Here is a 25,932-nt window from a genome sequence, read left to right as displayed (position 1 = left end):
GACATGACCGACGCAGGACCCTGAAGTGTCTGAGAGACCGTGTCAATTAGACTCCCCTGAAACTGCCTCATCGCCACGGCATCCTCAATAAACCCGTCCCCAGTGTGATGACTCAGATTGTTCGATTATTCCTATTTAATAATGGTTAAATTTATATGTCATTCTCAATAAACCCGTCTCTGGCGTGATGACTCCGATTGTTCGATTATTCCTATTTAATAATTGTTAAATCAATATGTCATCCTCAATAAACCCGTCTCCAGCGTGATGACTCAGATTGTTCGATTATTCCTATTTAATAATTGTTAAATCGATATGTCATCCTCAATAAACCCGTCTCCGGCGTGATGACTCAGATTGTTCGATTATTCCTATTTAATAATTGTTAAATCGATATGTCATCCTCAATAAACCCGTCTCTGGCGTGATGACTCCGATTGTTCGATTATTCCTATTTAATAATTGTTAAATCAATATGTCATCCTCAATAAACCCGTCTCCGGCGGGATGACTCAGATTGTTTGATTATTCATATTTAATAATTGTTAAATCGATATGTCATCCTCAATAAACCCGTCTCCGGCGTGATGACTCCGATATTTCGATTATTCCGATCTATTATGACCTCTGACCTGTGAAGTTGCCAGAATAATAATCATACGCTGTTTGTTAATTGGCCAGAGGAGAACTGCCCCCCCGACTGAGCCTGGTTTCTCCCAAGGTTTATTTTCCTCCATTCTGCTCCTGATGGGGTTTTGGTTTTCTTGCCACTGTTGCCTCTGGCTTGGCTTGCTCAGTTGGGGACACTAATTTTTTCAACTAAATATCCAAATAAATCTAAACTAAATTAACCATATAAGCTAAATTACTGATCTAAAGCCCACATTGTCACTGTATGATAATTGAAATGAACTGATGACATAACCGTTTTCTCCAGAACGGCTATACGGCTGAATAAAATTATGTTACATAATTTTCCTGTTTAACACTGTGAAGCTGCTTTGAAACAATCTGCATTGTTAAAAGCGCTATATAAATATAGTTGACTTGACTCTAAATCTGATGTTCTCCTTGACAGTGTTTGTCGCGGGCAGCGCTGGCACTGCGGTCAGTCGTTGTGCGCGGGCACCTGCGTGGCCACCGGTGACCCTCACTACATCACGTTTGACGGCCGTTGTTTCTCCTTCCTGGGCGACTGTGAGTACGTTCTGGCGCAGGAGACCGGCGGGCGGTTCAGCGTCAGTGCGGAGAACGTGCCCTGCGGGAGTACAGGAGTAACCTGCACTAAATCCGTCACGCTGACCATCGGAAACACGGCCATACATCTGCTGAGAGGTCAGACACACACCAGCAGACTCATGAGAGTTACTATAGAAACACTGCAGGTTACATCAGAGACATATTTTGACATCACATGTTCATGTAAGAGAGGACTCCTCCAGGGGTTCAGACTGGAGGGTTTACCGAACGACTAAAGAAACGTTATCAGAAAGATGGAAGAAACCTGTACATTTCTCGTCTATTTCCACCCACTGCAACTTATACCATTGACGGAAATAAGTGCAGTTACAATAGCAAAATACACTCACCTAAAGGATTATTAGGAACACCTGTTCAATTTCTCATTAATGCAATTATCTAATCAACCAATCACATGGCAGTTGTTTCAATGCATTTAGGGGTGTGGTCCTGGTCAAGACAATCTCCTGAACTCCACACTGAATGTCGGAATGGGAAAGAAAGGAGATTTAAGCTATTTTGAGCGTGGCATGGTTGTTGGTGCCAGACGGGCCGGTCTGAGTATTTCACAATCTGCTCAGTTACTGGGATTTTCACACACAACCATTTCTAGGGTTTACAAAGAATGGTGTGAAAAGGGAAACACATCCAGTATGCGGCAGTCCTGTGGGAGAAAATGCCTTGTTGATGCTAGAGGTCAGAGGAGAATGGGCCGACTGATTCAAGCTGATAGAAGAGCAACTTTGACTGAAATAACCACTCGTTACAACCGAGGTCTGCAGCAAAGCATTTGTGAAGCCACAACACACACAACCTTGAGGCGGATGGGCTACAACAGCAGAAGACCCCACCGGGTACCACTCATCTCCACTAAAAATAGGAAAAAGAGGCGACAATTTGCACCAGCTCACCAAAATTGGACAGTTGAAGACTGGAAAAATGTTGCCTGGTCTGATGAGTCTGGATTTCTGTTGAGACATTCAGATGGTAGAGTCAGAATTTGGTGTAAACAGAATGAGAACATGGATCCATCATGCCTTGTTCCCACTGTGCAGGCTGGTGGTGGTGGTGTAATGGTGTGGGGGATGTTTTCTTGGTACACTTTAGGCCTCTTAGTGCCAATTGGGCATGGTTTAAATGTCACGGCCTACCTGAGCATTGTTTCTGCCCATGTCCATCCCTTTATGAGCACCATGTCCCCATCCTCTGATGGCTACTTCCAGCAGGATAATGCACCGTCACAAAGCTCCAATCAAATTGGTTTCTTGAACATGACAATGAGTTCACTGGACTAAAATGGCCCCACAGTCATCAGAGCTCAACCCAATAGAGCATCTTTGGGATGTGGTGGAACGGGAGCTTCGTGCCCTGGATGTGCATCCCACAAATCTCCATCAACTGCAAGATGCTCTCCTATCAATATGGGCAACATTTCTAAAGAATGCTTTCAGCACCTTGTTGAATCAATGCCACGTAGAATTAAGGCAGTTCTGAAGGCGACACAGTATTAGTGTGTGTTCCTAATAATCCTTTAGGTGAGTGTATGTGGGAGAGCGTTGCTGTAATGGGACTATATTGTATTGCAATAGGGAGCACTTCAAAGTCAATACCAAATCAAAAACTAGTTAGCACAGTATTTGTAATAGAAAGGATTTAATGACAAAATCTGGTTATGGTTACACTTAAAATAGTTTCAAAATGGATGTATGAGATGATAAACTTATACATTAATTGTACACAACATGAATAAAATGTTACCTTAGGGATAGAGAAAGAGAGATAGAGAGCAAGAGAGGTGGAGAGAGAGACAGCGGAAGAGAGCAACGAAGAGAAGCCCCAATGACCTCAAGAGCCAGAGAATAAGAGAGAAAGAGCAACAGTTCCGATCTTCTTTTATCTATTCCTTGACCATGTGACTGAAACCAAATGTATTCATTCAAAATGACCAATCAGACCAAACTCAAACATGACACATTCAAACTGACCAATCAGACCAAACTCAAACATGCCACATTCAAACTGACCAATCAGACCAAACTTCCCCCGCTGTACTAAAGGTGTGCAAACATTTGGCCTGCACCTGCAGGCTCTCTATTGTCTTGCAGATGGCCCTTCTGATAAGAAATGTGGGTTGACAACAGTAAAGCAAATTTCTTTGTTGGATTTCAAATATCAAATATCTTTGATTATTTTCAATTCCTTCCTTCATGTCCTGTTCTCTCAGGTAAATCCGTGACGGTCAACGGGATCCCTGTGACTCTTCCGAAGTCGTATTCGGGCAGCGGCCTGATTCTGGAGCGGGTCGGGTTATTCGTGTCCCTCTCCTCTCGACTCGGGGTCACTCTGCTCTGGGATGGAGGTACGTCCGTTGTTCATTTGTTTTCATTTGATTTCGTGATGAAGCGCTATGTATCATCTGTCCGTCTGCACAGGCATGCGGGTTTATGTTCGGCTAGCTCCTCACTTGCGCGGCCGAGTCGGAGGGTTGTGTGGGAATTTCGACGGAGACGCAGAGAACGACTTCACTACGAGACAGGGCATCATGGAATCCACTCCGGAGCTGTTCGGAAACTCCTGGAAGATCAGCCCTTCATGTCCTGATGTGGCAGACCAGGATCTTCGGGAGCCCTGCGTTGTAAGTGCTCTCACATTAGCTGAGATATAAAGTTTAGCTTTCTTTGAAGTTTAAGCATAAAGACGGTCAGACTAGACATTATGTAATTCCTGACTCGCCCTTTCAAGGAAGTAAGTACTGTGAAGGATTCAATGACTCACTCATAAAGACTTCACTTGTTTCATTACTGGATGAATCAGTGTTTTTGAACAAATCTCTTGAGTGAATGATTCAATGACTCACTCATAAAGACTTCACTTGTTTCATTACTGGATGAATCAGTGTTTTTGAGCGAATCTCTTGAGTAAATGATTCAATGACTCACTCATAAAGACTTCACTTGTTTCATTACTGGATGAATCAGTGTTTTTGAGCGAATCTCTTGAGTAAATGATTCAATGACTCACTCATAAAGACTTCACTTGTTTCATTACTGGATGAATCAGCGTTTCTGAAGAAATCTCTTGAGTGAATAATTCAATGACTCACTCATAAAGACTTAACTTGTTTCATTACTGGATGAATCAGTGTTTTTGAGCGAATCTCTTGAGTAAATGATTCAATGACTCACTCATAAAGAATTCACTTGTTTCATTACTGGATGAATCAGTGTTTTTGAACAAATCTCTTGAGTGAATAATTCAATGACTCACTCATAAAGACTTCACTTGTTTCATTACTGGATGAATCAGTGTTTTTGAGCGAATCTCTTGAGTAAATGATTCAATGACTCACTCATAAAGACTTCATTTGTTTCATTACTGGATGAATCAGTGTTTTTGAGCAAATCTCTTGAGTGAATGATTCAATGACTCACTCATAAAGACTTCACTTGTTTCATTACTGAGTGAATCAGTGTTTTTGAGCGAATCTCTTGAGTGAATGATTCAATGACTCACACATAAAGACTTCACTTGTTTCATTACTGGATGAATCAGTGTTTTTGAGCGAATCTCTTGAGTAAATGATTCAATGACTCACTCATAAAGACATCACTTGTTTCATTACTGAGTGAATCAGTGTTTTTGAGCGAATCTCTTGAGTGAATGATTCAATGACTCACTCGTAAAGACTTCACTTGTTTCATTACTGGATGAATCAGCGTTTCTGAACAAATCTCTTGAGTGAATAATTCAATGACTCACTCATAAATACTTAACTTGTTTCATTACTGGATGAATCAGTGTTTTTGAGCGAATCTCTTGAGTAAATGATTCAATGACTCACTCATAAAGACTTCACTTGTTTCATTACTGGATGAATCAGTGTTTTTGACCGAATCTCTTGAGTAAATGATTCAATGACTCACTCATAAAGACTTCACTTGTTTCATTACTGAGTGAATCAGTGTTTTTGAGCGAATCTCTTGAGTGAATGATTCAATGACTCACTCATAAAGACTTCACTTGTTTCATTACTGAGTGAATCAGTGTTTTTGAGCGAATCTCTTGAGTGAATGATTCAATGACTCACTCGTAAAGACTTCACTTGTTTCATAACTGGATGAATCAGTGTTTTTGAGCGAATCTCTTGAGTAAATGATTTAATGACTCACTCATAAAGACTTCACTTGTTTCATTACTGAGTGAATCAGTGTTTTTGAGCAAATCTCTTGAGTGAATGATTCAATGACTCACTCGTAAAGACTTCACTTGTTTCATTACTGGATGAATCAGCGTTTCTGAACAAATCTCTTGAGTGAATAATTCAATGACTCACTCATAAAGACTTAACTTGTTTCATTACTGGATGAATCAGTGTTTTTGAGCGAATCTCTTGAGTAAATGATTTAATGACTCACTCATAAAGACTTCACTTGTTTCATTACTGGATGAATCAGCGTTTCTGAACGAATTTCATGAATGAATGATTCAATGATTCACTCAATGGAATTCAATGGAACACCTGATTCAGTGATTTGGAGGGGTGTCCCAATACATTTGGCAATATAGTTTATTGTGCGTCTTTGTGTTTTGAAGTGACGATTCCTGTAAATGTTAAATGCCCTTTCATGACCTTCAGATAAACCCTCACCGGGTGACGTGGGCCAAGAAGAAATGTGCGGTGATCAGTCAGGAGATCTTCAGCGTGTGTCATGCAGAAGTGCCGTACCAGCAGTACTACGACTGGTGTGTCTTTGACGCCTGCGGGTGAGTAGCGCTATTCGACACACATCAGATTCCTCATATGATGGCACTTTTTCTCCATTCTGCTCCTGATGGGGTTTTGGTTTCCTTGCCACTGTTGCCTCTGGCTTGGCGTGCTCAGTTGGGGACACTACATTTTTCTAAATTTTTCAACTAAATATCCAAATAAATCTAATTATTAAACTAAATTAACCATATAAACAAAATTACTGATCTAATGCCCACATTGTCACTGTAAGATAATTGAAATGAACTGATGACATCACCGTTTTCTCCAGAATGGCTATACGGCTGAATAAAATTATGTTGCATTATTTTCCTGTCTAACACTGTGAAGCTGCTTTGAAACAATCTGCATTGTTAAAAGCGCTATATAAATAAAGTTGACTTGACTCACATTGGGCATGTTGTGCAGGTGTGACTCGGGCGGCGACTGTGAGTGTTTGTGTACGGCTGTGGCTGCGTATGCAGAGGAGTGTAACCGCAGAGGAGTGTATGTGCGCTGGAGGTCTCAGGAACTCTGCCGTGAGTCTGTCCACTGAGTGATTATGGCATTGATTTGTAATTCATGTATGTAACGTGTTGTGCTGTTGTGTCTCTCCAGCGCTGCAGTGTGAGAATGGGTTGGTTTATGAGGCCTGTGGTCCTGCCTGTTCTCCGGCGTGTCCCAGCACTCCTTCCTTCTCTGATTCTCTGTGCAACAGCCTCTCCTGTGTGGAGGGATGTTTCTGTCCTCTTGGCACTGTTCGGCACGGTAACACAATAACACATTTTTTCCAGTCCTGGACTTTTCCATTGCTGTATATTCTCTAAATGATGTATAGTTTGTTAAGGTAATTAGTAATTACTTACATCTGACAGTAATTTTGAGCTAATTTAAACAAAGAAAGCTTCAGTGCGTCCTCGCGCAGGTTTTTTCGTTTACAGTTTTTTACAGACGCTAGGACACATTTCTCAATACTTAGGTCACTTTTGTAAAACTCTACAAATTCTTGTATTTTGGAATTACTCAAAATAAACGACATAAAATATTGACGAATTCTGCATCATGTCTGATTGATTCCAGTAACATATATTGCAGTGAATTATAAATAGAGATGTGTCCTTGTACATTGTATAATGCTACATGTTGTTAGTGTTTTTTAGCTCATTGTTTTGTGGGTGACAAAGTGTCTTTGTCGGCTGTCAACCTTTGCTAGTGTTCTGGAAGAATGAGTTGATTTGAGAACTGAATAAAGTGTTTTGGTAGTTGTAGTGTATTTTGAATGTGAAATGAACTGCTTTGCCAAGCTGAAAGTTGGTTGAGAGAACTGTGTGAAGAGTTTTGCAAAAGTGACCTAAGTATTGAGAAATGTGTCCTAGCGTCTGTAAAAAAACTGTAATATTCACAGATGCTTACTGAGTAAACTCAGGGCGTTTTTATACCTGAAAGTCCACACCAAAGTCCGAACTGAAGTTCATGTTTTGATACATTTTATACATTGGGTTAGTTTTGGTTTGGTTTTACATTGCCGTCATGCGAGTGCACTAAAGAACTGCACAATGCGTCCAATCGTCATCATCTATGTGGGCGGCATCTGGACATTGATTGGTTTATAAACGGACGTGCGTCTGACGTCAGCATCTTTGACAAGAGTGAATGAACGGACGCATATCGTTGCCACTATTGAACAGTGCGCATTGCTTGAATATTTTATTTTCTTTACGTTTAAAAGTGGACAGTTCAAGCTTTATATACACATATTTCTCATGTCTGTGAGGTAAGTAGCCTCCTGAGTTTCAGTTTATTTGAGACGCGCTCCAGTTCATGTGCAAAGCATGTGATCGCTCCCGTGATTATAGACTATTTGCTTCTTATTTATTAAATCCAGGCAATTATCTGATTAAACGTTGATTAAAATTAGGATACAATTTATACAAAACGAAATTCACATTAAAGAAAGGCTTTCTAAGCAAAATCATACAAAATTTATTTCAAAATCATTTCTGACTTTCTGTCTTCTGACATATTGCGCATCTTTTCCCTTTTCATAATCAATGTAGCCTAGATGAAATTTAAAAATAACATTATAATATTTAAACATAAACAGGAACTTCCTGCAAATGCTCTGAATGTACGAACCATACAGAAAATGCTTTCACACTAGAAACGAACCGAACCTTTGTTCAGTTTGGTCTGGACCGTGGAACGGGGGAGGTTTCACACCTTTAATTTTGATTCGGACCAAACAGAAAAGTCAGAAAATCCGTACCAAACAAGGTGTGTATGAAAGAAAATCCGCTGCTTTCAGAAATGAACAGCTTTTCATGGAGAATTATTCCAGGATTATTAAACGCATCTCAAAACGATGTAGTTGTAGTAGAAATGCAGTACTTGATGTGTGTGTGGCCGTCGACTCCGGAGGCTCAGTATTTGAATCTCAATAGAGCGCGCGCTCCGTGGGCGTGGTCGCATTAATGTATAATGAGCCGCTCAGGAACGACTAACATCCCTCTGCTTTCAACCAGATTACATAAACACAGAATATTTGTTTTTTATTTGGTTTACAGTGTTTAAAACCTGACATTTCAGCGTTTCTTTAGACATATGTCTCATGTTTGTGAGACAAGTATTCACTAAGCTAAGTTCACTAAGTTATCTGAATAAACCTCTTTGACAGAGAGGCTGTAGATCGCGCATCATGTTTGTTTTCTTTATTTTGCAAAAAGCACAACAATTATGACTGTACACACAAAAAATAGAAACTTAACAGATTATAATGATGTATAACACTTGCCTGAATGATAAAAAATGACAGTTATTTGAGTCTCTTTGGCACTGATAAGAAAAAAAGCGAGCCGATCGCGCCGGCTGACTCGAGAGGGTTAAACACGCACTAGATGGATCTCAGGATCTCCTCTGAATTCACAAACACGGCCCTCAAGTTTGATTTATCTGTGTGTGTGTGTGTGTGTGTGTGTGTATGTTTATCTGATGCATTTTATAGTGTGTTGCACGCAGGCTGTCTGATGGTGATGTCTGTCTCTCATCGGCAGGTGACGTCTGTATTCCTCCGTCTCAGTGTCCGTGTGAGTGGGACGGCTCTTTATTTCCTGCAGGAGCAACGGTCGCTCAACACTGTCAGAACTGGTCAGTTCAGAGAGTCTGTTTGTCACTGTATTGTGTTATAATTCTGAGTGCAGTTTTTATGTTGTCAGATTGACCCTAATTATATGCTGTAATGTGTGTGTGTCCTTCAGCTCTTGCTCTGACGGGTCGTGGCGTTGTGTTGGCTCTCCGTGTCCTCCTCCGTCCCCCTGCGAGGACTCAGAGTTCCGCTGCTCCGGATCCCAGCGCTGTATTCCCTCCGTCTGGCTGTGTGATAATGAAGACGACTGCGGCGACGGCTCTGACGAGGTCTGTCCTTCCACCTGTCCGCCCGGTCAGTTCCGCTGCTCCGGTGGCGCCTGTTTACCGCTGGAGCTCAGGTGTAACGGCCATCCCGACTGCGCCGACCAATCGGACGAGGACTTCTGTCCGCCCACCGCACCAGAGCCCGGCTGTCCGGCCGGAGAGTTCAGGTGTGCGAGCGGACGCTGTCTCCCGGCACGGAGAGTCTGTGATGGGCGGCTGGATTGCGGGTTTGCTGATGATTCTGATGAGTACGGTATGTTGAATGTCGAGGTGGGTTCGTTCGGTGTACTTGACTGTTATGAGCAGTGTTGGGGAAAGTTACTTTGAAAAGTAATGCATTACAATATTGCGTTACTCCCTTAAAAAGTAACTAATTGACCTATCGGTAAGCCCCGCCCCCCTTAGTTACTGTTGCTAACTCGGACAAACAAACTGAGTTGCTATATCTTACAATGACAGCTGTCAGTGTGAAAACCTTATCCCAAGATATTTTTGGACACAGAATGTAGCGTATACCCCGTCTGAATGATGACCAAACTTTACTGATGGTTTATCAAGTTTATTATGTCCTTTTTCACTCCAAAAAACATCGTAAAAGCTGAACAAAGAAGTGCGCTACTGCACTAACGTCTCATTCACAAACTCTCTCTCTCCGTTGCATTACCATTAACACACACAGCAAATTACACAAAAACACTCACACAACTAACAGTAAACACACATATACACTGAGCTTATGACTTTTCGGGGGTGCAGTTAATAACTGGTTAACTTTGTATCTGCAAAACAACTCCGATAAACTGCGTGCAAGCTCTTCCTTTCACTACCCGTAGACTATAAACCCATCAAAATAGGAGATAATGTAGACCTTAAACATATCTAAAATTAAATATATTTACTTATAACCAGTTTAATATGGAGAGGCACTGAAATGTAGACCTTTGTGTTTTTGACCTATAGTGTTACATGACTTGAGAACAGTTAGTTATTTCGGTTTGTATGTTAGCAGGAACTTTAATCGTTTAACTTAACGAGAGTTTGACAAACAGAAAATCCTCTCAGGAAAATCCTCTCAGGATCCCTGGAGTCAGTGTTGCTGTACCTCAGGCATGACATTTTAGCATTTTTGTAGCATAAACACCATCAAACCGATGACAGCTTCAGATTTTCCAATGTTTCTCTATGGCGCTGAAACCTAAAGATGTCCGAGTTCCGGTCCCAGCGCAACTGATACTCAACTGCTATTGGCTCATCTGCGTTCGAGGGGAGGGGCTTACCGATAGGTCAATTGAGTTACTTAGTTACTTTTTAAGAAAAGTAATGCGTTACGTTACTTTTGCGTTACTTTTTCTCACCTGGGCTGGGCTTGTTTTTTTTTTTTTTAAATTTATAACAATACAGTTATATTTTTGTGCAACGGTAAAGACCTCTTCATACCAAAATGTAAATAATAAGCCCCAGGCTGAGGTAAAAATGCAGAATCCTGCATGAACACTAGAGGGCGCAGCTCTGGATAATGTAGAATAGGATGCAGGAGAAAAAAGTTTTACCAATAAAAACAAACAATCTAGTAATTTTCATCATCAAAGGTGATAAGTTAAATATAAAGGTAGATTATGCATAAAATAGCTGTTTTATTTAACATTTAATTATTGGAGGTTTTGCATAGTAATCTGATTTTGCATTTGACTGATTTTATTCATTTTGAGGAGTACAGAATCTTTATTGTGCAAGTGAGATAAATAAATGCTCACATTTAGTCTAGAACTATCATGTTTACACATAATATGGAGGACCAAATGACTCAAAATGAAATAATTAAATAAATAATGAATTCAATAAAACAACAATTATATGTACCAGTTTATTCTGAAATAATTAAATAATTAATTAAAAAAAATTATTAATACATTTCATAATTAATTTAATTAAATAAAAGCCGTTTTTCATAATAATATGCAGCATTTACGAATGACTTCTATTTGACGAATCATGCATTTCCAAAGCACGATTTTCCCAAATATTTTTTTCGTAATAATAGAGGACATTTCACAAATGCCAATTAACAGGCAGTGGGTGGTGCTTGGCGCTGATTGGTTTGAAGTTGAGTCAAAAGTCAGGAACGCCGTTTCTGGTTCCAATCGTGCTTTGGAAATGCATGATTCGTCCAATAGGCGCCATTTGTAAATGCTGCATATTATTATGAAAAACAGCTTTTTGAAAAAGCAAATTTAATAATGAAAAATTGTATTTTTAAACATAATAGTGTGTGTGGAAGAAGTCATTGTGAAATATATTAAACAATAAATGCTGTGTTTTCATGTAATTTTACAAAATAAATAGATACATTTATTTATTTATTTATTTATTTAATTAATTATTTAATAATTTAATTGATAATGGATTAAATTAATTTGTTAATTATTTAATTAATTATTTAATTATTTCAGAATAAACTGGTACATTTAATTATTGTTTTACTGAATTAATTATTTATTGAATTATTTCATTTTGAGTAATTTGGTCCTCCACAACGCCTCTGCACTTATTTTTCTCAACATGGGGGCAGGAGAGCTGTCAGTCAAATTAATGTGAAAAAGTAACCTGCGTTACTTTTTTTGAAAAAGTAACTCAGATATTTTGTTGTAAATTTGAAAAGTAATGCGTTACTTTACTAGTTACTTGGAAAAAGTAATATTATTACGTAACTCAATTTACTTGTAATGATTTTGAACAAAGAACTTTTCCCCACTGTGGGACGAATAAAGGTTTTTATTATCTTATCTTATCTTATCTTATTATGTGGTTTCTTCCAGACTGTGGGGCCGTGTGCAGACCGGACGAGTTCCGCTGTTCGTCGGGCCGCTGCGTGCTGTACCTGCACCGCTGTGACGGTCATGATGACTGCGGAGACTACAGCGACGAGAGAGAGTGTGTGTGTGCGCTCGGAGAGCTCCAGTGTCCTGGAGATCAGTGTGTGTCCGCAGAGAGAGTGTGTGATGGTCACAGGGACTGTCCGTCTGGCGTCGATGAGCTCATCTGTCCTGTCAAAGGTATGAACGCTTATAAAGCAGGACGCTTGCTTTCATCCAAAAGCGGCTCACATTGCATTCAAGGTGTACAGGTCAGGTCAGAATTATTGGCCCCCTTGGTGAACATGTGACCCTTGAGCTCAACAGCAGTCCTGCGTCTCACGGGTATATCTGTGGCAATAGCACATCGTACGGGTCAAAATTATCCATTTTTCTTTTATGCCAAAAATCATTAGGATATTAAGATCATGTTTCATGTAAATGTCCTACCGTAAATACAACCCTAAATCAGAAAAAGTTGGGACAGTATGGAAAACGCAAAAAAAAAAAAAAAAGAAGTGATTTCTAAATTTACATTGACTTGTATTTCATTGCAGACAATATGAACACAAAATATTTCATGTTTCGTCTGGTCAACTTCATGTCATTTGTAAATATGCATCCTTTCCTGTCATTCAGACCTGCAACACATTTCAAAAAAAGTTGGGACAGGAGCAATTTAGGGCTAGTAATGAGGTAAAATGGTTAAATAATGATGTGATTTGAAACAGGTGATGTCAACAGGTGATTGTAATTATGATTTGGTACAAAAGCAGCATCCAAGAAAGGTCTAATCCTTTAGGAGCAAAGATGGGCCGAGGATCGCCAGTTTGCCAACAAATACGTGAGAAAATTATTGAAATGTTTAAAAACAATGTTCCTCAAAGAAAGATAGGAAGAGATTTGGATATTTCACATTCAACAGTGCATAACATAATTAAAAGATTCAAGGAATCTGGAGGAATTTCAGTGCGTAAAGGACAAGGGCGCAAGCCTAAGCTGAACAACCGTGATCTCCGATCCCTCAGGCGGCACTGCATCAAGAATCGTCATCTAGAAGCGATATCACCACATGGGCTCAGGACTACTTTGGCAAACCTTTGTCAAGTACCACAATACGTAGTTACATCCACAAATGCCAGTTAAAACTGTACTGTGCCAAAAGGAAGCCCTATGTTAACAGTGTCCAGAAGCGCCGTCGACTTCTCTGGGCTCGAGGCATCTGGGATGGACCATCACACAGTGGAAACGTGTACTGTGCTCAGATGAAGCAGTATTTGAGGTATTTTTTGGGAGGAATGGACGCTGTGTGCTCCGGACCAAAGAAGAAAAGGATCATCCAGACTGTTACCAGCAACAAGTCCAGAAGCCAGGGTCTGTCATGGTATGGGGTTGTGTCAGTGCCCTTGGCAAAGGTAACTTGCACTTCTGTGAAGGCTCCATTAATGCTGAAAAGTACATAGAGATTTTGGAGCATAATATGCAGCCTTCAAGAAGACATCTTTTCCAGGGACGTCCATGCATATTTCAACAAGACAATGCAAAAGCACATTCTGCACACATTCTGCAGTCCTGGCTGTGGAGGAAGAGGGTTCGGGTACTTGACTGGCCTGCCTCAGTCCCGACCTGTAGAGAATAGAGAATGTGTGGAAGAGCCCGAACTGTTGCCCACCTTAAGACTTGTTTGCAGGAAGAATGGGACAAAATTACACCTGAAACACTTCATCACTTGGTGTCTTCAGTCCCTAAACGTCTTTTAAGTGTTGTGAAAAGGAACAGCAACATTACAAAGTGGTAAATGCTTTACTGTCCCAACTTTTTTTGAAATGTGTTGCAGGTCTGAATGACAGGAAAGGATGCATATTTACAAATGACATGAAGTTGACCAGACAAAACATGAAATATTTTGTGTTTATATTGTCTGCAATGAAATACAAGTCAAAGTAAATTTAGAAATCACTTATTTTTTTCTTTTTTGTTGCGTTTTCCATACTGTCCCAACTTTTTCTGATTTGGGGTTGTATATCAGAAATGTATTATTAGTAGTAATATGCATTGCTGAGGACTTAATTTGCACAACTTTAAAGGAGATTTTCTCAATATTTAGATGTTTTTGCACCCTCAGATTCCAGATTTACAAATATTGTCCTAACAAACCGGTGTATAAATCTCAATTTAAAAAAAAATTACCCTTATGACTGGTTTTGTGGTCGAGGGTCACAATTTTTATTTATAATTTTATGTATATTATTTTTTATTTATATTTTATTTATATATATATAAAAGCTGAGCTAAAGACACTCACACACATCATGGCATTATCCCTGGATAACTCTCGATTCACTACATGTTGGTGTTGTTCACACATATGCCGATTGCCAACAAAACACACACACACACACTCACACACACATACACACACACACACACACTCACACACATACACACACACATGTTTGTTTTTGTGAAATGTGAGGACATTCCATAGGCGTAATGGTTTTTATACCGTACAAACCGTATTTTCTATCCCCTTACACTAACCCTGTCCCTAAACCTACCCATCACACACACACACACACACACACACACACACACACACACACACACACACACACACACACACACACACACACACACTGCCCCTACCCCTAAACCTAGCCCTCACAGGAGACTGTGCAGTTCACTTTCTGTGAAAAAAAACTTGTTCTGTGTGATTTATAAGCATTTTGTAAAGTGAGGACATGGGGAACGTCCTCATATTTCACCCTCTTTTTGTAATACCCATGTCATTATACACATTTGTGTCCTGATATTTCACAAAAACATGCCCACACACACACACACACACACACACACACTCACACACATTTGCTGCAGTTTCACTCACCGCCTGCGGTTTCCACTCATGACCAGGAACAAACACACACACTCGCAGAACTCCGGTAACACAAACTGCATCCACTGTTCCCTTAACACTGGGTTATTAGTGAAGCTGATCAAGGTGATCTTTCCCTTACACACACACACACACACACACACTTCTTTAGTGACATTGTTGATCTCGGGTCTAAAACACAACGCCAGCTCCGCCGACGGCTCCCATAACCCAAACGAAGCTCGTTGAAGTGTGTGTGTGTGTGTGTGTGTGTGTGTGTGTACTCATCCGGGAGAAGTGCCCATATAAGGAATCCCACCCTTTATGATGTCATACAGGGCCATACTAAAAAAAAAACTTTCTGAAACTTGTTCTAATCCTGAGTGTATTCGGCACAGGAATACGCCGTCACACGTCCAACTTGTATTTTGAAATAAGTCAGAATGCAGGGAATAGCATTAGACATTAAAGTATGGTAATATCTGTTATACTTTATTCACCTTTGATGTCTTAAAGGTACAGTACCAAAAATCATGCTGTTAAATTCTAATATTCAAAGAGAATGTTAAAAAAATGGCATTTTAGGCAAAGATAGGCATGAAAAATGTCTGTTTTTGAGCACTATTATAACTGGACCCTAGTGTTGTAGTCAAGACCACCTAAGCCGAGACCAAGACCAGACCAAGACCAGACCAGCACTCCTTAAATTCATCTAAAAAATCCATATATACTGTCTGAAAAATGACTTATATTTAATGAATAAATACAATTACAATAGTAAGACACTATAGCGCTGTTACCAATCAAATCACTAACATTAAAATTCATGGCACAGAAGTTGCATCTGAATTGGTACAATTACACCTGCATAAATAATGTTCAGATTAATTTAACATTAAAACATTAACATTATTTAACAGTCACAGAATCCTTTATTCAACCGATTTGTTCAAAGCAGTTGTTATAAATCAATATCATTTGCAATCACGCTTATATTCATGAAAACAGCTCTCTTGCTCTTGCGATATTGTATGTTATATAAAAAAAACTAAATTTGGGCATTTTTGAGACAATGCTGCATTGATTTTGAACCCGACAGCACAGTAACAAAAGAAATCATATTTCAAAAAAGTTATTGATTGCATTTTAAGCTATAAATTTTACATCAAATCACATTAATGATGATAAATCAGACAATGCACTGACAATTTAGTGATATCCTTGCAGTTGCGTTCTTGACTGGTCTTGAGATAAAATCCAGAGTCCGAGGAGAAATGCAGTCGAGACCAAGACCAGACCAAGACCATCAAAAAATGGTCTCAAAGGATTAGTTCACTTTTAAATAAACTTTTGCTGATAATTTACTCACCCCCATGTCATCCAAGATGTCCATGTCTTTCTTTCTGCAGTCGAAAAGAAATGAAGGTTTTGGATGAAAACAGTCCAGGGTTTTTCTCCATATAATGGACTTCAATGGGCTCCAAACGGTTCAAGGTCCAAATGACAGTTTCAGTGCAGCTTCAAAGGGCTTTAAACGACACCAGATGATGAATAAGGGTCTGATCTAGCCAAACCATCAGCTTCTGAGAGAAACCCAGCAGTATTTATGCTATTATTTTACCTCTTATCAGACGAACGTGATCATCATACATAACTTCCGGCAAGTGAGGTCAAATACGAGAATGGTCATAGATGTATACGTAGATGCCTCATTAGTGCCTGTACGGATCAGTTGAATGAGGCATCTACGATCGATATATCTATGACCACGATTGTATTTGACCTCACTTAGCGGAAGTTATGGCGGAGCTCAGAGATGATCACGTTCGTCTGATAAGAGGTAAAATAATAGCATAAATACTGCTGGGTTTCTCACAGAAACTGATGGTTTGTCTAGATCAGACCCTTATTCATCATCTGGTGTCGTTTAAAGCCCTTTGAAGCTGCACTGAAACTGTCATTTGGACCTTGAACCGTTTGGGTCCCATTGAAGTCCATTATATGGAGAAAAACCCTGGACTGTTTTCATCCAAAACCTTCATTTCTTTTCGACTGCAGAAAGAAAGACATGGACATCTTGGATGAGATGGGGGTGAGGAAATTATCAGCAAAAGTTTATTTAAAAGTGAACTAATTTTTTAAGACCGGACTCTTTACACTGATGGTGTGTTTTCAGGATGCGGTCAGTTTGAGTTCGGCTGCCGCAGTGGTCAGTGTGTGCCGATAGCGTGGCGCTGTGACGGCGAGACGGACTGCCTGGATGAGAGCGATGAGAAGCGCTGTTCCCACACGTGCCAGCCGGACCAGTTCCTCTGCCGGACCGGAGCCCAGTGTGTCCAGCACCAGCAGCTGTGTGACGGGACGGCCCAGTGCAGGGACGGGTCCGATGAGAGCCTGGACACCTGCGGTACGAGCGCTGAGATCTGACCGATGCCGGCGCTGTAGAGCTGCTCTCATGTGCTCCTCTCTCTCTCTGCAGGATCCACACGGATTCCTCCGTGTCCAGACAGCTTCTCCTGTGATAACCACACGTGTGTGAACGCGTCACGCGTGTGTAACGGCATCCCTGACTGCCCTAAAGGAGAGGACGAGATTCTCTGCGGTGCGTGTCTGCTCATATCTGCCCTTCACACTGAAGGCACTATAACACTATAACACTATAACACTATAACACAATAACACTATAACACTATAACACAATAACACTATAACACAATAACACTATAACACTATAACACTATAACACTATAACACAATAACACAATAACACAGTAACACATGATTTACTGAATCTCATACACATCTCACAGACACACAGTGTTTTTCGTGTGTGTGTGTGTGTCTGTGTGAGAGAGCCTGAGATTGTGTATTTGTGTGTGTGTGTTTATTTGTGTGTGTGTGTGTGTGTGTGTGTGTGTGTGTCTGTGTGAGAGAGCCTGAGATTGTGTATTTGTGTGTGTGTGTGTGTGTGTGTGTGTATGTGTGTGTGTGTGTGTGTGTGTGTGTGTATGTGTGTGTGTGTGTGTGTGTGTGTGTGTATTTGTGTGTGTGTGTGTGTGTGTGTGTGTGTGTGTGTGTGTGTGTGTGTGTTTGTGTGCAAGTGAGTGAGTGTGTGTGTGTGTGTGTGTGTGTGTGTGTGTGTGTGTGTGTGTGTGTGTGTGTGTGTGTGAGTGTGTGTGATTGTGTGTGTGAGAGAGTCTGTGATTGTGTGTGTGTGTGAGTGTGTGTGATTGTGTGTGTGAGAGAGTCTGTGATTGTGTGTGTGAGTGTGTGTGATTGTGTGTGTGAGAGAGTCTGTGATTGTGTGTGTGAGTGAGTCTGTGATTGTGTGTGTGAGTGTGTGTCGCTTACCGCACCTTTAAAACATCAGACGACAAACCTGCAGCGCTGATAATAAACAGAACAAAATCATGGTTATCTTTATGGTTATGGATTTCTTTATGGTTATCTTTATGGATTTCTTTATGCTTGGGGCCTTTATTCTCTCTCTCTCCAGATAAAGTCCGTCCCTCCTCAGCGCCCCCTAGTGAGGGAAACAGCAGCCGCATCTGCCCAGAGTTCACCTGTGCTGACGGATCCTGTGTTCCCTTCAACACGGTACAGATCGAACTGTGTGAACTCAGGGTTGAGGATCGAACTGTGTGAACTCAGGGTTGAGGATCGAACTGTGTGAACTCAGGGTTGAGGATCGAACTGTGTGAACTCAGGGTTGAGGATCGAACTGTGTGAACTCAGGGTTGTTTATCTGTGTTTGTGCATCGCCCTTTAGAATCAGGGGCCGTTTATAAAGCAACATTATGTACATAAATACATTTAAGAATAAACAAAAAAGGGGGAGTAGTGTGAACAGATGTAGAGTTGTGAGTGTGCTGTTGTTGTAGTTGTGTAGCGGCGCTGCGGACTGCCCGTCGGACGGCTCTGATGAGACGGGCTGTGGTGTGTGGGGCCCCTGGGGCCCCTGGAGCCCCTGCAGCCGGAGCTGTGGGTCCGGAACCATGAGCCGACAGAGACGCTGCAGCCCTGAGGATCCAGACGGACTCTGCAGAGGAGAGAGAGAGCAGCGGCAGCAGTGCTACTCCACCGCCTGCCCCGGTACACACACAACTACACAACTACACAACATCAGTCTAGAGCTGTTAAACAATGGGCTTTATTCTCCTCTAAACCACTGCAGCACTTTACACACACACACACACACACACACACAGTATCGCACTTTGATGAACATCTGCATTTCACTATTCATGTGGTGAACTGGCGGAGGCTTGAACCAAAGTTGATTCTGCTCTAAACATTTATAATATTTAATGTTTGTTAAAATGTTGTAGATTTATGCAGAAAATGAAAATTGATCGCAAAATTCTTCCAGTGCTCTGAAACATTTACTCCTACATATAGACACACACACATATACACATACACACACACACAAACAGACACACACACACAAACAGGCAAAGACACACACACAAACAGGCACAAACACACACACACACACACACACACAAACAGGCACAGACACACACATACAAACAGGCACAGACACACACACACACACACACACACATACACACACAAACAGGCACAGACAAACAAACACACACACACACACACACAAACATGCACATACACACACACACAAACAGACACACACACAAACAGGCACAGACAAACACACACACACACACACACTCACATACACACACACACACAAACAGGCACATACACACACACACACACAAACAGACACACACAAACAGGCACATACAGGCACAGGCACACACACACACACACACACAAACACAAACAGGCACACACACACACACACACACAAAACAGGCACAGACACACACACACACACAAACACAAACAGGCACACACACACACACAAACAGGCACACACACACACACACACACACACACACACACACACACAAACAGGCACACACTCACAGACAATAACAGTCAGACACACACACACACACAAACACAAACAGGCACACACACACACACACACACACACACAAACAGGCACACACACACACACACACACACACACACACACAAACAGGCACACACTCACAGACAATAACAGTCAGACACACACACACACACAAACACAAACAGGCACACACACACACACACACACACAAACAGGCACACACACACACACACACAAACAAACAGGCACACACTCACAGACAATAACAGTCAGACACACACATACACTCTCCTCTCACTCACACACTCACAAATGTCCCATAATTCACAGTAAAAGGATCATCAATGCTCACTATAATCCCTTAACAAACGCTCTGAAGTGTGAACATAAATCACACGAGATCTTTTGAAAAAACGAAGTATTATTTCATTATATTTCAGCATGAACACACATTTAGACAGGTATTGAACACACACTAGCTAACATTTATCATGTATTTGTTTATTAAAGTTGCAGGTATATGTAACAATCAAATGGTTGATCATAATGTACTCTATATAGCATTATTCTCATTGAGTGGATTGAGACGCTTCTCATGCTGATGCTCTTTCTTGCACTTCTAATGATGATTCTGAGATGTTGAGTTCTGGTTCTGTCCAACAGTGGATGGCTATTGGCTGCCGTGGGTCACATGGTCCAACTGCAGCAGAGGCTGTGGCGGTGTGGAGGTTCGTCAGAGAGAGTGTTTCCCACCGCAGAACGGAGGCAGAACCTGCACTGACCTACCTGGAGAATCTGACCTCACCACCGACATCAGTAAGAGACAAAGATCATCTGCTTGAGCCGGTCCAAACTGGTTCAAACTGGTCCAAACTGGTCCACACTGGTTCAAACTGGTCCAAACTGGTCCACACTGGTCCACACTGGTCCACACTGGTTCAAACTGGTTCAAACTGGTCCAAACTGGTTCTAACTGGTCCAAACTAGTCCAAACTGGTCCACACTGGTCCACACTGGTTCAAACTGGTTCAAACTGGTCCAAACTGGTCCACACTGGTCCACACTGGTCCACACTGGTCCACACTGGTTCAAACTGGTTCAAACTGGTCCAAACTGGTTCTAACTGGTCCAAACTGGTTCCTCTTTCATCAGTGCCTGTTTAAACTCAGTGTGCAGACGTGAAGATAAGTCCAAACTGGTCCAAACTAGTCCAAACTGGTCCAAACTGGTTCAAACAGGTCCAACCTGGTTCAAACTAGTCCAAACTGGTTCAAACTGGTTCAAACTGGTTCCTTTTTCATCAGTGCCGGTTTAAACTCAGTGTGCAGACGTGAAGATAATCTGCTTGAGCTGGTCCAAACTGGTTCAGACTAGTTCAAACTGGTTCAAACTGGTTCCTCTTTCATCAGTGCCTGTTTAAACTCATCTGCTCATCTTCTCTGTGGTGATGTGTGTTCCAGAGCCGTGTCCTCAGGACGCCTGCGCTAACGCCTCGTGTCCCGCGGGTCTCGTCAGACTCAGCTGTGGGTCGTGCCCTTTGACCTGCGCTCACGTATCCGGGCCAACAACATGTGACCCCAGCCCAGAGTGTTTCACAGGTGAGAGGTTAACTGAAGCTTTAATGTCATCACATCGTTCCCCGTTTCCTCTCATCACCGTGGCTGTTTCCTGTCAGGCTGCTGGTGTCCTGCAGGGAAGGTGATGAACCACGAGCAGGAGTGTGTTCTGCCGGAGGAGTGTGTGTGTGAGGTGTCTGGGGTTCGGTACTGGCCCGGTCAGCAGGTCAAAGTGGGCTGTGACATCTGTGTGTGTGAGAGAGGCAGAGTGGAGCGCTGTCAGCCCAACCCAGAGTGCTCAGGTGAACACACACACATCACGCTCACACACACACGCTCACACTCACACACGCTCACACACACACACACTCACACTTACACTCACGCTCACACTCTCACACACTCAGACTCACGCTCACACACACACTCACACTTACACACACTCACACAAACTCACACTTACACACACTCACACACACTCACACTCACACACACTCACACTCACTCACACTCACACTTACACACACTCACACACACTCACACTTACACACACTCACACTCACACTCAGACACACTCACACTTACACACACTCACACTCACACACACTCACACTCACACACACTCACACACACTCACACTCACACTTACACACACTCACACTCACACACACTCACACTCACGCTCACACTCACACACACTCACGCTCACACTTACACACACTCACACTCACGCTCACACTCACACACACTCACTCACACTCACGCTCACACTTACACACACTCACACTCACACTCACACACACTCACACTCACGCTCACACACACTCACGCTCACACTCACGCTCACGCTCACACTCACACACACTCACACTCACGCTCACACACACTCACACTCACACACACACTCACACTCACGCTCACACTTACACTTACACTTACACTCACGCTCACACTCACTCATGCTCACGCTCACGTTCACACTCACACTCAGACTCACACTCAGACTCACACTCACACTCACGCTCACACACACTCACGCTCACACTCACTCTCACACTCACACTCAGACTCAGACTCAGACTCAGACTCACACTCAGACTCACGCTCACACACACTCACGCTCACACACACTCACGCTCACGCTCACACTCACACACACTCAGACTCATGCTCATGCTCACACTCACACTCACACTCACACACACTCATGCTCACGCTCACACTCACACACACTCAGACTCACACTCACGCTCACGCTCACACTCACACACACTCACGCTCACGCTCACACACACACTCACACACACTCACGCTGACACACACACGCTCACACACACTCACACTCACACACAACAGACTCACACTCACGCTCACGCTCACGCTCACGCTCACACTCACACACACACACACACACACACTCACACACACACACACACTCACACTCACACACACACTCACGCTCACACCAGACCTGCCAACATGTACGCATTTTTCGTACTCGGCACGCATTTTGACCCTTTGGTACGCTTGTACGATTCGCTGCTCTCTATGTACGCATTTTGTTGCATCTCGCATTTCGCCGGTTTCAGTGCAATATATGACGTTGATTCTGCTGCTGAACCACAGCGTGAAAGTGGAGTGAAAAGCTTTCGGCCAATCAGAGCGCTTCATTTTAACCCTCCGCTTACATGCCCGCCCCTCCTAGACAAATGCTTCGAGCGCGCGCCGCGCGCGTTCGTTTCATTTCAGTCAGTGCTTCAAGCAAGCTAGGCAGGCCGGATAACTGCAGGCGTGCATGCCATGGCTGAACCGCCTCACAGAGATTCGCTGTTGGCGGTTACAGCCGCGGATGACTTGACGAAAAAATATATTTTAAATTTGGGCGAGTGGCGGTTGAACCAATCAAATGGAAAAAAAATATATGCATTCTTAAATATTGTTACAGTGCACTAAGCAAACCTGCAAGCTATGAGCCAAGCTGTCAGTATGGAGGCCTAGGCTTCTTCTCGTAGATATTTTAAAACAGACAGTCGTTGTAGCCTACCACTCGGGGAATAGGCATTTAAACAGACAGATTATGGAGTGATATAAAAATGGCATCGGGCAATGGCAGCGCGAGATGTTCAGAAGAACGCAAAGCTAAACTTCTACAAGCTCAATAACATCCACAGCAAAAAAAAAGGTAAAAAAGTAGTCGAAAAACTTTGCCCGTGGTTTATTAGCAGATGTGCAAGGCAAGCGGGCAAGTTTTGGGGTTGTTATGGATAATTAAAATGTGAACATGCACGTTGCACAGTTGTGCGGTTGACTTTCAGCGAATTTTAGTGAATGAATAGAGTTGGCGTTTCTGTAATATTAAATCTCCATAATTCTTTTCTTGTATGATTTTGTTTGACCTGCTGGTATAAAATGAATTAACGTAACGGTTGTGTTGTGTTGCGTCGCGTCTTGCCACATTCAATGTAGAAAGCATTGCTTTCGTTTGAGGGTGCTTAACTCGCACCAGTAGACAAAAAGTTACCTGATTGTGACAGATGGTCGAATTCACATGACACATTATAAATTAGCATTATAGTCTGCCATAGCCTACCCTACAGTATAAAAAAGACCAAAGCCCTCTGATGCAGGGAAGATGAAAAATGGGGATAAAGACAGAGGTAAAGTGATGTAATGAATGAACAGTTTATCTAATTGCATAGTATTAAGATACTAGTAAATGAATGGCAGATATTTTTACCTTAAACTTTATACTAACAATTGTGCTGGGTTGTCTAGAGAGGCACCAGACAGTGTGACTTTACCTTAATCTTGTCAGATTTTTTTAAACGCATGGAATATCAGTTTTTTATTAATGTTTTTACTCTACAGTTGTGTAGTTGTGTTAAATTATATACATTTTTATTTATTAATTAAAATTCATATTTAATTTGATTAAATATTAAATTAAATGTACATGTAAATTAGTAATAATAGTCTATTTATATAATAGCAACATTTTATGTCAAATTCAAATAAAATATCTACTACTACTATTCATTCATAGTGAAAATATGAAATGTGCCATAGTTTAGTGGAAGATTGCTGCCATCTACTGGAAAACAAACACTTTTGCTATTGAATACGGTAGTTTGTTATTTATCTTACTATTTGTGTTTAATCTGTCTTTGGTTCTATTTTTGTATGACGTTTAACCATCATCAGTCTTTTTTGTATATAATATCCTGAACACAATAATGGGTGTGCAGTAACTGTATAACATTTATGGTCTACTTGTATTTGTTTATGGAGTAGCTAATAAATCGTAATTGGTGAAAGTATATTGTGTATATTATGTATTTTAGTGTTAGGTATCTCATAGATTACTTACTGGTGGGTGGACAACGGTGGAGCGTACATTGGCGGTGGGCTATCGGGTGCGCTGGGTGCCTGCAGTGGGGGGTGGGGGGGGGGGGGTGTACTCATAAAGTTTCTTCAAGGTTGGCAGGTCTGTCACACACACGCTCACACACGCTCACACACACTCACACTCACTCAGACTCACACTCACGCTCATGCTCACACTCACACACGCTCACGCTCACACTCACACTCACACACACGCTCACACACGCCCACACACACTCACACTCACACACACTCAGACTCACACTCACGCTCACACTCACAATCATGCTCACGCTCACGCTCACACTCACACTCACGCTCACACTCACACACACTCACACTCACACTCACACACACACTCACACACACTCACACTCACACTCACACTCACACACACTCACACTCATGCTCACACTTACACTCACACACACTCACGCTCACACTTACGCTCACACTCAGACTCAGACTCAGACTCACACTCACGCTCACACTCACACTCACACACGCTCACACTTATTCTCACACTTACGCTCACACTCAGACTCAGACTCACACTCAGACTCACACTCACGCTCACACACGCTCACGCTCACACTCACACTCAGACTCACACTCAGACTCACACTCACACTCAGACTCACACTCACACACACTCACGCTCACACACGCTCACGCTCACACTCACACTCAGACTCACACTCAGACTCACACTCACACTCAGACTCACACTCACACACACTCACGCTCACGCTCACACACACTCACGCTCACACTCACACTCACACACACTCAGACTCACACTCACGCTCACGCTCACACTCACACACACTCACGCTCACGCTCACGCTCACGCTCACACTCACACTCACACACACTCAGACTCACACTCACACTCATGCTCATGCTCACACTCACACACACTCACACAC

At 42.1% G+C, this 25,932-nt stretch overlaps 1 protein-coding gene across 1 annotated transcript in view; it reads left to right on the top strand.

The window, feature by feature from the left end:
- Positions 1 to 25,932, top strand: part of sspo (SCO-spondin) — a gene marked incomplete at both ends in the record, with an annotated part of 194,732 nt that overhangs the window by 34,713 nt on the left and 134,087 nt on the right. Inside the window, 16 exon segments of the mRNA XM_079806852.1 lie at positions 1,079 to 1,335; positions 3,464 to 3,598; positions 3,672 to 3,874; positions 5,876 to 6,003; positions 6,416 to 6,525; positions 6,605 to 6,754; positions 9,037 to 9,130; positions 9,241 to 9,647; positions 12,211 to 12,447; positions 17,298 to 17,528; positions 17,601 to 17,723; positions 18,618 to 18,718; positions 19,003 to 19,213; positions 20,727 to 20,879; positions 21,524 to 21,661; positions 21,739 to 21,921. Coding sequence (XP_079662978.1) covers positions 1,079 to 1,335; positions 3,464 to 3,598; positions 3,672 to 3,874; positions 5,876 to 6,003; positions 6,416 to 6,525; positions 6,605 to 6,754; positions 9,037 to 9,130; positions 9,241 to 9,647; positions 12,211 to 12,447; positions 17,298 to 17,528; positions 17,601 to 17,723; positions 18,618 to 18,718; positions 19,003 to 19,213; positions 20,727 to 20,879; positions 21,524 to 21,661; positions 21,739 to 21,921 — 2,861 coding nt within the window.

The sequence above is a fragment of the Gobio gobio genome (genome assembly GCF_949357685.1).
Source record: "Gobio gobio genome assembly, chromosome: 23".
NCBI classification, from domain to species: Eukaryota; Metazoa; Chordata; class Actinopteri; order Cypriniformes; family Gobionidae; genus Gobio; species Gobio gobio.
The sequence above is the reverse complement of the archived record's forward strand: the minus strand, read 5'-3'. Positions and strand labels throughout refer to the sequence as shown.